The sequence below is a fragment of the Lipotes vexillifer genome, unplaced genomic scaffold (genome assembly GCF_000442215.2).
Source record: "Lipotes vexillifer unplaced genomic scaffold, Lipotes_vexillifer_v1.1 scaffold394, whole genome shotgun sequence".
Classification (NCBI taxonomy): Eukaryota; Metazoa; Chordata; class Mammalia; order Artiodactyla; family Lipotidae; genus Lipotes; species Lipotes vexillifer.
The window spans coordinates 3,530,077-3,544,186 of record NW_006791731.1 but is presented as its reverse complement, the minus strand read 5'-3'; the positions used below and the strand labels follow the sequence as shown (position 1 = coordinate 3,544,186).

General features: G+C 45.9%; 1 protein-coding gene across 1 annotated transcript in view; it reads right to left on the bottom strand.

Annotated features, from left to right (window-relative positions):
* Positions 1-14,110, bottom strand: part of TRAPPC9 (trafficking protein particle complex subunit 9) — a 521,576-nt gene that overhangs the window by 207,293 nt on the left and 300,173 nt on the right. The window contains exon 18 of the mRNA XM_007464593.1: positions 4,592-4,734. Within this exon, the coding sequence (XP_007464655.1) occupies positions 4,592-4,734 (143 nt within the window). The remainder of the gene's footprint in view (positions 1-4,591; positions 4,735-14,110) is intronic.

The window sequence follows — 14,110 nt, the reverse complement described above, 5'->3', positions numbered from 1 at the left end:
TTTAAAATTCTGACCATCCTGGCTATAGTTTACTAATTTCATTAATCTTTTCAAAGAATCGATTTTGGGTTCCATTTAGTTTACATATTATTTTTTCATTTCCTATTTCATTCCTATCCACTATTATTATTTTCTTTTACTTCACTCTTTATTATTTATTTTCTTTTACTTCAGTTTATTCTGGGTACATTTTGCTCTTCTTTATCTTATATAGACACATACCACTGATTTTAAGCCATTCAACCTCTAGCATAAGCATTTAGTGTTCTATAATATCAGTTAGCTGGAGTTCTTTACTAGTCCTGTGCAAGCTTTCTACATTTTTCCGTTTCTTTCTATATTTTCCTTGTTCTGTCAAAAACTGAGAGACGAGTGCTGAAATATCCAACTATAATTATCTGTTTTCCATCTCTCCCTTCAGATGTTGGTTTTATTTTGAAGTTATGTTTCTAAGTGCGTTTGCATTTAGGATTGTCGGGTACTCTCGATGACTTGACCCTTCCATCATTACAAATTATCTGCTTACTCTCTCTCTTTTTCTCCTGAAAGTCTACTTATTTGATAATATATCCATGCCACCTTTCTTATGATTACTGTTAACATGGCATGCCTTTATCCCCCCCATCTTTTTGCTTTTAAACTGTGCATATTTAATGTGAGTTTCTTATAGAAAACAGAGAGAGTTGGCTCTTGTATTTTTATACAGTATGACAATTTCCACGCTTTTTCCCACCACGTATATATCCAGTTCTTCCATCATCATTTGTTGGAAAGATTTTCATTCCACATAAAATTGTTTTCATACCTTGCTGGTCATATGATCAACTGATCATACATAAGTGAGTCTATTTCTGGACCATCTATTGCGGTCCGTTGATCTCTCTATCTTAACAACAATAGCATTCTCTCTCGATTACTGTAAATTTATGTTAAGTCTTAAAGTCGTATAGCCTAAGTCCTCCAACTTTGTTTTTCTGTCAAGTCATCTGCCTATTCCATTGGCAATAATCTGTTCCACTGTGAAATAATTTTAAAAACAGCTTGTCAACTTCCACCATCCCCCCCCAAAAAAAAGTCCTGTTGGGATTTTAATTGGGATTGCATTGAATTTATAATCAAATTTGAGGACACTGGTATCCTAGCAGTAACTGACCCTTCCAATCAATAAACATGGTATCTCTCTCCAACTATTTAAGTCTTTCATCCATTCGTCACATCATGCACAAAACTTCATTTGAGACAGATTCTGGGAAAAACTTTAACTATAAACCTCCTCAAAGAAAAAGTGGCAGAGTATCTCTGTAACTCGGGGTGGGGGGGTGGGGGGGGCAAAGATTTTAAATGTAGCATTTAGTTCAGTTACATTTAATTTAATTCTTGGTGCAGTGGGTTTAAATCTACCACGCTGCTATTTGTTTCTATTTAACTATATGTTCCTGGTTTTTTCCTCCTCCTTTCTTGCCACCTCTTTCCCCCTTTGGGGGGTTATTTTTTAGTGTTCTGTTTTATCTCTCCTGGTATACTATCCATACCTTAAGTCATTGCTCAAGGCTTTACAACACGCGTCTCTAACATCACATTCTAACTTCAAATAATATAACATTTTGCATATAAAAATGTCCATTTCTCCCTCTTTTTCCATTTGTGTGACTTCTTTTTCTTTACATATTCTGCTTCTTTATATGACATGCATTACAAAATTAAATGCTATTATTTCTTTCTTAGACAGTCAGTAGTCTTTTAAAGAAATCAAAAAGCGAGGATAAAAAAATCTCATACCTATAACCTATTCACTTTATTTCCGGGATTCATCATTCCTTAATGTAGATCCAGGTTTCCATCTGGTATTATCTCTGCCTGATGAGCTTTTACCAGGCTGATAAAACACAAGGACTGTGTTCTCTGTCCATCTCTGATCCCAGTGGGTGCTTCACATAGCACCCAAAACATTGGAGGTGTTGGTTTAAAGGTTTACAGTCTGCTAAGTGCTTTATTAGACATACAAAGAATGTACAGGGGAACCCACAGAAGGACCCCCACTATGCCTAGTCATGGTCAGGAAAATTTTATAAAAACATAACATATATCAATGGCAAACAGACATTTTCCAAAAGGTTAAGTGAAGGAATGATAGTTTAAGAAAAAGAACAGTTTTAGAAAAGGAGGTATGCGAAGGCACACTGGAGTAAGCTGTCCTGACACGTCCTGGTGATGGTGAGAAGCAAAGTGTCTTTCACATGAAGTGTGGAGGGACTGGGGACAAACGGCTGAAGAGGAACGCCTACATCAAAATTTTAAGTACCTTGAATACCACAGTGGGGACTTTGAACTTTATCCCGTAGGCACTGGGAAAGTCTTTAAGCCAGGCGGTGACGTGGGAACGTTCATGTGTGTTTACAGGATGATGCCGGAGCAGGGTTAGAGGCAGGCGGACTGAGTAGGCAAGTATTTCTAGAGTCCCAAGGAAAGACGGCAAAGACGTGCAGTGGAATGCAGGGACATCAGCTCAACCCACAGGATTTGGGGCTCAGTTAGACTTAGCAGGAAAGGAAAGGGAGGATTAGAGGAAATCAAATCTCAATCCCAAGAGCAGGGAAAAGAAACACGTAGGCCAAAAGAAAGAGAGGGAGGTCAACAGGCAGGTAACCAGGCGCCAAACAGCACGTCAGCTAACCACCAACTCTTCTGAGTGTACATTTGCACCAAACCACGAGGCAACATTTTTCTCATCTTAAACTGTCATTAAGAACTGCAGGGGCCATGACATGGAAGCCAGATATCAATAAGGCAAAAATAATCCAACTCAGTGACAACCTGTGCGGCTTCTAAGACCTATTTATATGAGCAGTGGCAGCAGGAGATGAGGGGATGAAAAAGAACGCACACCAGGAGTGGACCAAAGCACAGGAAGGGCCTGAAAAACTCTAACAGCACCTGGCAGGCATCCTTGCCAAAGCTTCCCGCCAGCAAGTGCTTTGACTCTTTATACAAATTCAAAACAGAGGCAAGCGTTGGCAAGAAAGACCATTACTCCGTGGGCTGAAAAAGTGATAGATGATGAAATGTGATCAAAATGTGCTTGGGCTGAAAAGCCCAAGCAGAGACATTAATTCTTGCTGAAGCCATTCTCCAATGGCTGGGGAGAACAGCAGTCTTTCCTATGAACTGAAACTACCCTTACTTTGGGGGGCTGTGTCACTCTGAAGAGAGTTTTATATCGACAGTAATGTCCCTCTATTATACTCTGTGGACTATAGAGCCCACTGGTGGAGGGGGGAGGGATGCTGCATGTGATGTTCTCTTCCCCACAGTCAAGGATAGACAGGTAAGTATAGCCTTAACTCCCTTAAAAATAAGTAATACTGGGACTTCCCTGGTGGCACAGTGGTTAAGAATCTGCCTGCCAATGCAGGGGACACGGGTTCGAGCCCTGGTCCGGAAAGACTCCCACATGCCGCGGAGCAACTAAGCCCGTGTGCCACAACTACTGAGGCTGCGCTCTAGAGCCTGTGAGCCACAACTGAGCCCACATGCCACAACTACTGAAGCCCACGCACCTAGAGCCCGTGCTCCGCAACAAGAGAAGACACTGCGATGCGAAGCCCGCACACCGCAACGAAGAGTAGCCCCCGCTCTCCGAAACTTGAGAAAGCCCGCGCGCAGCAGCAAAGATCCAATGCCGCCAAAAATAAATAAATTTATTAAAAAAGAAAAAAAGTAATACGAGCCCACTCTATCCTACCCCGAGATGTAATGTGCCCCTGGACATGAGAATGTGGACATGCCCAGGGGTGATCAGGACCTGCCTTCCAAGGGCTGCTCACCACCTGGGCAGGAATCTGACCCCAGAGGGTCTCCATTTGGCTGGAGCCCCACCCAGTGCTTCGGACCCCACTGCTCCCAGTTCATCACAGGTCAAATTCGGGGGTGAGGGACTGTCATTCTCCCACCTAAGGGAGGAATAACCTCTAGTATCTCTGACCACTTCCGGGTTTGAAGTAGATAAACTGGCTTCTTTCTCCTTAAAGGAAGACTAGGCCTGGATAAGTAATCAAGAGAGAAAGCCTCTTGCAAGTAGGGTGCTCTGGGCAGAAATGACCCCACGCTCCAGATGGCAGGGAGCTCCGCAAAGATGGGGCTGAGACGCTGGGCAGCCTGGCCCTGCCTGCACAGTCCTCCTGGGGCGCCCGAAGTGACACAGACGGATATGCTGGACGCCTCCAGAAGTCTCCAAGACAGGGAGCCATCGGCTGAGCCCCTGCTAACAGGAGAGCTGAACCAGACTGGAGTGAGTTCCAGGCTCAGGACAACGGGCGGGAGCCGTGCGTGTCCTGCACGATGACAACCAGAAGCAAGCTTACTGAGCCGCCAACAACATTACTACAGCGCGTAAAAGGTATGAAGTCCAGGCACTCGCATCTAACTGAAGCGGCATCGCTCCACACTGCCTGTCTTTCTGATGAAGACCCGGGGAGGCTAAATAACTCAGCACAGTGAACAGTGGGACCACAACGAACACCAAGGTCAGAATTCCAAAGGCAGCGCCCTCAGACTCTAGAACAAGGCAGTCAAAGAGCAGAGGTGCATTTACCTGGTTGCCGGCAGCGTACTGACTCGTGTGAAGAACACAGATGGCTCAACCTCTACGTGCAGCCCCAGCGAGAGGTTCCTGTAATATCCTTCAATGTGGCCCGGGCCTCCGGAGTATTTGAAATTCAGGATAGCTTCCAGGGTCTAAAAAGATGTAAAAAATGGTAAGTTAGTACTCTCTGTGTTGACCGCCATTCCCCCAGGCAGCAGACTTCACTCAGATAAGGCTGAAGATTATCCCAACTGGTAAAGTTATTACCACGGGCAACTCTCACCCAGGGCTGTCACCTGGCACCTGACATCTGGTACCATCTTTCCTCCCATGATGCCCTGTATCTAACACCTACAATTCTCAGCCTGGAAACACGAATGGAAAGGAGCTCCAGAATTACTCTGTGATGGGATATAGCATTTGGGAGAGAAAAACACATTTCAATCAGCATCACTTAAACACACAGATCAGGCTGAGGGGGGAGGAGGGACTCCCATCAAGGAGCTAGAACGTGGCTCCCAGGCTAACAGCGAGTAAGGCCGACAAGCTACAAACTCATGAGACTTCCTTGAACCCACAGAGATAAGGTCACAGGGCAACCACATAGCCAGAAGGCCAAGGAGGAACAAGGTCCTTCCCGGAGGGACAGGGTGGGGACACATCTCACCAAGGGCAGAGGCAGCCACCATACAAGCTGGCAGGAAGGAATCAGCCCAGACGTTAATGAATTGCTAAAGGCTGAGTAGGGGCTCTATTGATAGTGAGGACTCTCCAGACGCAAGGAGAGTTCCCACCCACTCCAGGTCTTCTCCGAGGACCTCCCTGGGGGCTTACACAAAGGGCTGGCAGGGGCAGGAGTGCAGGGGAGCCTCCCTGGTGGTACAGGCCTGGTAGAAGGGGTCAGGAGCCACCATAGGAAGAACAAGAAACAGAAACCCCAGCTCCAATCCCCTACCCCCATCCCAACCCCATCCAGACCCTTCTCTCCTCTAAAGCAAAATCTTAAGCTTCCCGAGGAGGGGGAGCCAATGCCAAGGGCACAAAGACACAGGTAAATATCCGTTCTAGTGAGCGGAGGGCAGACACTGCTGGGAGGGCCAGGAGCCGGTCCCAAGCCAGGATCCTAAAGCAATGCCACTAGAGACAGGGGCAGGAAACCCATTCATACACACTGCCCACCACTATACCAGGCAGAGGATGGCTGCTACTGGGGGAAGGGCAGGAACGCCGAGAGCCCACACGCAGGATCCAGGGGCACGGCTCCGACCTAGGACTGAGGAAGCACGAGGACAGCAAGAGGGCCCCAGCTGCTCCTGGCACAGACCTAGCAGGCACCCAGTAAGAAGCCTCTGGGGGTGGCATGAAGGTGTGGAGAGACCCCAGCCAGGTGCTGGTGGGCAGGGAGGGCTCAGGGCTGAGGATGGAGGACCATTATGGGAAAAACCCCTGGTACCTACCTCAGCAGCCCCGACTTTCTTCCCCTTCCCCCAGCACAATTTGGAGCCTGTGCTGCATCAAGGGTAACCATAGCAACAGGAAATCTCAAACCCAGCTCAACTCCTCACTAAAATGACTCAGCCTTCCCCAGTAAGGTCCTAAAACAGGCGTCAGCACAGTACGGCCCAAGGGCCAGATCTGGCCCGCAGCCTGGCTCTGTATGCCCTGGAGCTGAGAACAGTTTTCACATTTTTAAAAGGTTGTAAAACAAAACAAACGACAAAACCAAAGAAGAATATGCGACACAGACCATAGGCAGCCAGCAAAGCTAAAGTATTTACTATACGGTCCTTTACATAAAAAGTTTACCGATGAAACTCTAAGAATAAAACATAGGAGGAAATCTTCATGACCTTGGATTAGGAATGGTTTCATAGATATGACACCAAAAGCACAAGCAACAAGAGACAAAAGGCTGGTGTCATGGAAACCCAAGGAGGGCAGAGCTCTGGGAAGAAGGGCCAGAATGCCCATTGCTGCAGCCAATCCATGTAGAAAGGGTCTGAGAAAGCGTCCACCGCACTAACGGCAATGAACTGGTCACTAATGACCCTAGTGGAAGCCTTTTCCAGAAAGGGAAGAGTGAGGGTGAGCTCAGAGCATCGTCTGGGGCTGACAGTGCCGGACGGGAGCCTCAAAACCACGTGTTCAAGGTGGGGACTCAAGCACATTCCCACCTGCAAGAGCCAAGAGAAGCCACACTTGCCAACGGCAGAGCAGGTGCCTGCCCACCTGTCCTCCTGCTCTCTTCCCTACGCTTCAAGAGTCACACTTCAATAAGCCTTCCAGGCAAGACACGGCATTTAGCCCTCAGTCATTGCTTTCACTGACCGGTTTCCCCTCTCCGAAAGAGAGGCAGCCACAGCTACACAATTATTTAGAGCTAAAGAAAACCACCTGTGTGTGCATGCTGTCAGAGGCCATCCTAGGTGGAGAGTGGTTTTCCTCTGGGAAGGCCAGAGTACAGAAATTCCAGAGACAGGCAAGGCAGCCTGGCACAGGGGACGGAGAGCAGGTACGGAGGCCAGATAAACTCAGCCTGACGCTCTGTGAGACCTTGGGCAGTGTCTCACCATTCTCAGCCTCGGTTTCTCAAGTGTTAAGTGGGGACAATAATTAACACCTATCTCACTGGACCTTAATGAAGATTCGGTGAGAAAACAAAGTAGCAGAACAAACATGCACTCACTAAATAGGTTCCTTTCTCCTTCTGCAGCCTCACCATCTGACACCCTAACGCAACATGGCTTAAAATAGGAAGAAATGTGAAATGTGTTTCAATGCCATTTATTTATTTATTTATTTATATTTTTTTATTTTTTTTTTTGCGGTATGTGGGCCTCTCACTGCTGTGGCCTCTCCCGTTGCGGAGCACAGGCTCCGGACGCGCAGGCTCAGCGGCCATGGCTCACGGGCCCAGCCGCTCCGCGGCACGTGGGATCTTCCCGGACCGGGGCATGAACCCGTGTCCCCTGCGTCGGCAGGCGGACTCTCAACCACTGCGCCACCAGGGAAGCCCTCAATGCCATTTATTCTATTTAACATTTTTCGTATCGTGGTAAAATACTCATAAAATTTATCATTTTAACCATTGTTAGGTGTATGGTTTTGTGGCATTAAGTACTTTCACATTGTTGTATAACCATCACCACCATCCATTTCCAGAATTTCTCATCTTCCCAAACTGAAACTCTATACAAATTACACACAAAAAATCTACTCCCCTCTCCCCCAGCTCCTGGCACCCACCATCTACTTTCTGTCTCCATGGATTTGACTAACCCAGATACCTCATGTAAGTGGAATCATTGCATTTTTGTCCTGTTGTGACTAGCTTATTTCCTCAGCATAGTGTTTCCAAGGTTCATCTGTGCTATAGCTTATATCAGAACTTAATTCCTTTTTAAGGCTGAATAATATTCCACTGAATGGATATACCACATGTTGTTTATCCATTCACCTGTCAACAAGCACTTAACGTTGCTTCCACTTTTGGGCTATTGTGAATAATGCTGCTATGAACGTGGGTATACAAATATCTGTTTGAGACCCTGCTTTCAATTCCTTTGGGCATATCCCCAGAAGTGGAACTGCTAGATCACATGATAATTCTATATCTAATCTCTTTAAGGAATCACTATACCATTTTCCACAATGGCTGCACCATTTCACATTCCTACCCGCAATGCACAAGGATTCCAGTCTCTCTACATCCTCAACAATACTTGTTTTTTTTTTCCTGTTTGCTTGGTCTGTTTTTTAATCATCGCCATCCTAATGGGGATGAAGTGGTATCTCATTCTGGTTTTGATGTGCATTCGCCTAATGACTAATGATGTTGAGTATCTTTTCATATGCTTACTGGCCACTTGTACATCTTCTGTGGAGAAATGTCTATTCAAGTTCCTCAGTCCCATTTTAAAAGCTCATTGTTCCAACTCACCTCCCACCACTCCTCAAGATCTATATGTTTACAGGTTCCCTTGAACTTTGGTCCTACTAATTCTCTCAAGCTGTATAAATGTTACTCCTACCTCACGGCCTCTCAAAAGCCATGCCTTCTCCAGTAAGCTGGCTATACTGCCTTACTTTAAAAGGACTCCGTGAAATACAGATTTTTTAAAAATACTCAAGGATCATATTTTGGTTTCACCAAAATCCCAAATTCTTTCCCCATAGCATAAAGCACTGGACTGTCATCTCAAAAGGATTGCCAATTTTATGTCTTATACTTTTGAAAACCCTTGTGAGCAGAAGGTAAGACCCCCTCATACACACATCCAAATAAACCTTTCTGGAACGACTTTCTCAGTCCAGCTGACTCTCATCTGTTTGGTCTATTCTTTCATTCCTCTTTTCAGTCACTTCCTGGGTACTTTCTGAGTGCCAGGATCTGTGCTTAGAACAATGAATACAGTACGGTCCCTGATCTCATAAAGCTCACTAAATGTTGAGTCAATGAATGTCTGAATAAATTAACTGATAAATAAGCAAATAAAACCAATCCATCACCCAACACATACATGGCAGCTTCCACAAATTGCAAGCATGGTGGTCAAGGAAATAAACAGGTTCTCAATTATGGCCTTGAAAAGCCAAAATCTGTGAAGTAATAAAAATGTCACACTGTCTTTTTTGTTTTTTAAGGTAAACTTAAAAGTTGTCTCCAGGTAGTGATAGAGTAGAAATCACCTGGGAAATGAACAAAAATTACACAGAGATAGACAACTGTCAAGTACCATATAACAAAGAAGAAATAGTCTGTGTTTCTATCTTCTTGGAATTGGCTGTTTATTTACTCTGTAGAGAAGCAAGCAAAAGATATAATTATGGGGGAAAATATGTAATTTATGAAAATCAAGCACAGAAAAGATTTTCTAAAATTGAGTATTACTGCCTTTCTTCCTTGATTAAAAAAAAAAAAAAAAAAAAAAACCTCAGTCCCAAAAAATCAGAATATCTTAATAAAGCCATAAAGTGGGGTGACAAAAGACAAAGGATGTCTAAGCTTTATTTCAATCAAAATATAAGGAGAAACAATGCAGTACTCTGCCATAAGACTTTCCCTTCTTAGAACATGCGATGGTCCTTACTTTGAGGGAAGACTATTATAAAAATCAGAAATGGGCAAAGAATTAGAGAAAAGTTACTTTCTAGGTATACTATCAATATAATTTATTATTTGAGCTAAAACGAAAGGTCTTTCAAGAGCTGCCTTTTATTGGGTACCTACTAAGTGCCAAATGCAATGCTAAGTTGTCTTCACACATGGGCTCTAATGTTAAGAGCCCTACAAGGAAAGTCCAGTTTTCGCAAACAAGCAGTTAGGTGACTGGCCTATGCCACACACCCAGGGAGCAGCACATCCAGGGTTCAAATGCAGAGCTGCATGGCTGCACAGCCCTCTCTCTTTCATGTATGCAAACTGCTCAGAACAGCATTCATTCATCCATTCATCCACCCACTCATTCACTCACTGACCCCGAATCAATGTCTACTAAGTGTAAGGGACTATGGCAGATGACACAATGCCACCCCTGAGGGCTTGCTCAGGTCTAGTCAAAGACACAAGCCCCTAGATATCTAAGACAGTTGTGATATATTACATCAGAGAGGAGCATCCTAGTATATACAAGGATACAGGAGAAAAAAAGCCCGAGTGCGTCAGGTGTAGAGTTGGATAGGAAGAGCAAACAACCCAGCAAGGAAGGGAGGATCGGGCAATTATTAAATAGAAATCGGACAAATAATGGGAGAAAAAAAATCAATTAAGCTAAAACTTATTTTGTGAAGATATCAATAAAAGTGACAATCCTCTAAGTTAGGCTGATCAAGGAAAAAAGAAGTGAGAAACTAATTACTAACATCAGGAATGAAAACGAGTATCTGTACAGATCGTGCACACATGAAAAAGACAGTAAAGAAAGGGTGTAAACAATTTAGTGCCAACAGATTCAACAACTTAGGTAAAATGGGCACGTTGACAAACGGGACCGACAAGCAATAGAAAACCTGAAGGGCCTCCCGCTGCGCGAAGACATTGGATCCATAAACTAAAACACCCTCTTCTAGTAGGAATGGATCCGAGCAACACCAACCATCAGAGCAGCTCCTCCTCAAGAGGCCCAGAAGTCCCTTGGTGACCGAGAAGGGTCAGGACATGAGGTCCAGATGGAGGAAGATGTGTCTGGGGACTGTTAAAAGGCCAAAAGTCTGATTTCTGGTACCAAGAAAAGCAGCCGTTTCATCTTTTTTGTTGGGAAGCACGTGCTCACATCATTTGACCATTCTTTTTTTTAATTGACCTGTCAGGTTTTTTTCTTCCAGATATCTAGGAGGTTTTATATATTGAGGAAATTACTCCTTGCCTGTGATATAAGCTGCAAATATTTTCTCACATTTGGATCGTATCTTTGGGTTTATTTATGATGTTCTTCACCTCGCAGAAATGTTTAATTTTTTGGCAGTTAATGCATCAGTCTTTTCTTTTATGTCCCTTGCACCTTTTTCTTGGCTCCTGAATCATGGTTAGAAACACTCTCCACACTCCAAGGTTATAAAATATTATTTTCCCCTGTTTTCCTCTATGAATTTAAGGTTTATCTTTTAAACTTTTAACTTCAATATTATCTCAAAGTGACAGAAAATTTGAAAGGAAAGTACAAAAACCACCCCGTTACCCGATTCAACAACTTTTCACATCTTCTCTCATTTTTAAATTCCCTCTCTTCAGATAGAGACAGAAGATAGATAGACAGATACATAGATAGATAGATAATGAAATAATGACGATAATGGTGTCTGCAAGTTCTGTTCCTATTTTTCCATTAGTAATTAACAAGCAGTTTGTGTGGAGATGCTTTGAGAGGTGATAAATACCTTATTCCTCATTAAATTCTCACTCACTAGCTTTAGCACCCATTGACAATTTTCTAACAACACAATTTTCTTTTGCTACTAAGATGCTCTTGCTTCAAGGCTTTTCCAGTGAAAAAACCTGAGAAATATGTGTCTGTACATACATACATACATACATATATATTGGCACCTTGCTGTAGATAGATATGGATATAAGTATATAAGATACAGAAATAAACACAAACAGGGCGTCCAGAGTGATACCTCAAGTTCCAAATTTACGCCACAAGATTCATTCTCATTTTCCCACACCTGTGACAACCTTCTCTAATGTGAGAAACGCAGGGTGCATCGTACACCCTCCTCCACAGGACACAAGTCAGTGCCTGTGGGGCCTGTCCCCACCTCAGCCGAGGGCCCACAGAGAGGACTCCCGGCGTTCCACCATTAGACCTGGCACCTGCTCTTCATGGGTATGGGCGGGACAGAAAGCTCAAGTCCACCCCTAAGACTCCGGGCCCAATGCCAAGTGCACTATAAGATCCCATCCAACGTTAAATCCGTGACAACAGGTCTGCCTTTGATCTCATCAGACTCACACTGCGGCACCTTCGTTAAGCGCCTAATGGCATTCTAACCTCGAGTGTGGAACCACAGTCAGGTCCACCTTCGCTGTACACCGCCTCTTTGATAGGCCTGGGCCCACATGGTCTGTTAACACGGGCTGGAAACATGGACACTCATTCTTTCAGATGGCTGAGATGAAATTATGGCTTTACTCCAGAGACGTACAAGAATCAGAGGCTGCCAAAGCCCCACGAGGCTACTCAGGATACAAGGCAGTGACCACTGCAAAGCCCGCGTCTCACGAGGCTCTGCTTTCTCTGGAGCTGGGCTGCTCCTGATTTAATTTATTTCTGCTGATGTTCTCAGTTATTCAACAACTCTTCTAGCCTGTGGCCTTTGCCCCTTTCTCACTCCAGCAAACTTCCTTCTTTAAATAGAAAACAAACTTTCTGACTGCTTGGCCAGCCATGGCACTTCTAGGTCCTCGGAGCAGGTGACCCTGGTAAATTCCACCTCCCTTGGAACCTCCACCCTTTATCTTCACAGTGGGAAGCAATTTAACAGCTGCTTTACAGAATTCTTTTCCAGCTCAGTTGGTACAACAGGCCAAGACTAGAGCCGCCTGTCCTGCCCAGACCTCAGGAGTCCCACGCCCAGGATGAAAGCTGAGCAGCTGAGACTGAGGGGTGCCCTTGTAAGCCCTCTGTTGGGCTTCTGTCCCCGACAGCAAAGGCTGACTCTGGCAGCTAGAATTTCTTCTTCTGGTCTATAATCTGCTCTCGCATTTTGAGATCCTCCAGAACATCTTGGCCAATAGGAAAAGAGGTTAAGGAAATAAAACCGCATTTTAATGGCCATCTATTACTATACATTGAATTCCACTTTCTTTATGCATCGTGTAGTTTAAGCCTCAAAATCCTTCAGAGATGAGCTCATTAGCCCCATTTTGCAGGTGAGGGAAGGAGGCTTAAGGAAGATTAAGCAGCATGCCCCAGACCACCCCTCTGCGGAGAGCGCGTGTTCTCCGTTCTTCTGTTTCCACGTGAAGGATGTTCCCCGAGGACTCTCTCCCTCACTCTGCCATGCCCTGGTTCACATGGAAAACACTGGCTACCCCAGCTCCCACTGGCCACCCTGAGGCCTGAGAGACCAATACCGGGGTTCTCTGGTTGGATTTTATAGCCCACCTCTGCCCGGCACCTCTCCTCACTGCGGAGCTCTGCCCCAGAACTCGCGTCAGTCCCCAGGAGAGCTCGTTTCAACACAGTGCTGGGCCCCACGGCAGCGTTTCGGATTTGCAGGTCCAGACGGGGCCCGAGAATTTGCACTTCTAAGGAGATCCCAGGATGCTGAAGCTACTGGTCCAGAGACCACACTCTGAGAGCCACCACGTGCAGATGGGGAGAGGAGGACAGCCTCCCTAAGTGGTGAGATGGGAAAGGATGGGTCTTGTGGGCTTTACCCCTTCCCTGTCCTCCACTGGCCCTGCAGGCTGGCCCGAGTCCTAGAGCTGGCCCCGCGGGTGAGAATCATGGACTTCAGCTCTGCCCTTGATTGTGCGGACACGCTAATTCCATGGTGAGGCGCTGGGGAGCCCACGTGGCCACAGCCAGGCCGGCCCTCCCACCTAGCTTCTCCGGGTTGGTGAGCTGACCGTGCCACTCCTGCACACACCTCTCTGATGTTCCAAACTTAGATTGTGCAAGCAGCGTGCTAGCTGGGCTCCTCTCAAACCCTGTTATCCGTGTGAAGACAGCCTGGGGCTGACAGTCTAACACCACCCTCCTTCCACGGTTCCTCGGCAGGCCAGGGAAAGCCACCACCCCGACTGTCCAAGAGACGTCCACCGAGCCCCGTCCCGGGCTGTCCACCATGCCGCACACCCTGTCGGGAGCATGAGGAGGGGGTCAGACTGTTCCGGAAGAGGCTGGAGACAAGAGGAACCCAGGCTGACCCTTTTCCAATGTGACGTTTGACCCCAGCTGCATGAAGGCAGGAAAGATGGGAAGTGGACCAGTGGAGACAAGCAGGGCACCCTGGCAGGCCAGCCGCCGAGCTCTGGCCAGAGCTCCCTCAGGGCCTGGGACTGAGTGCTGGGCCACAAGC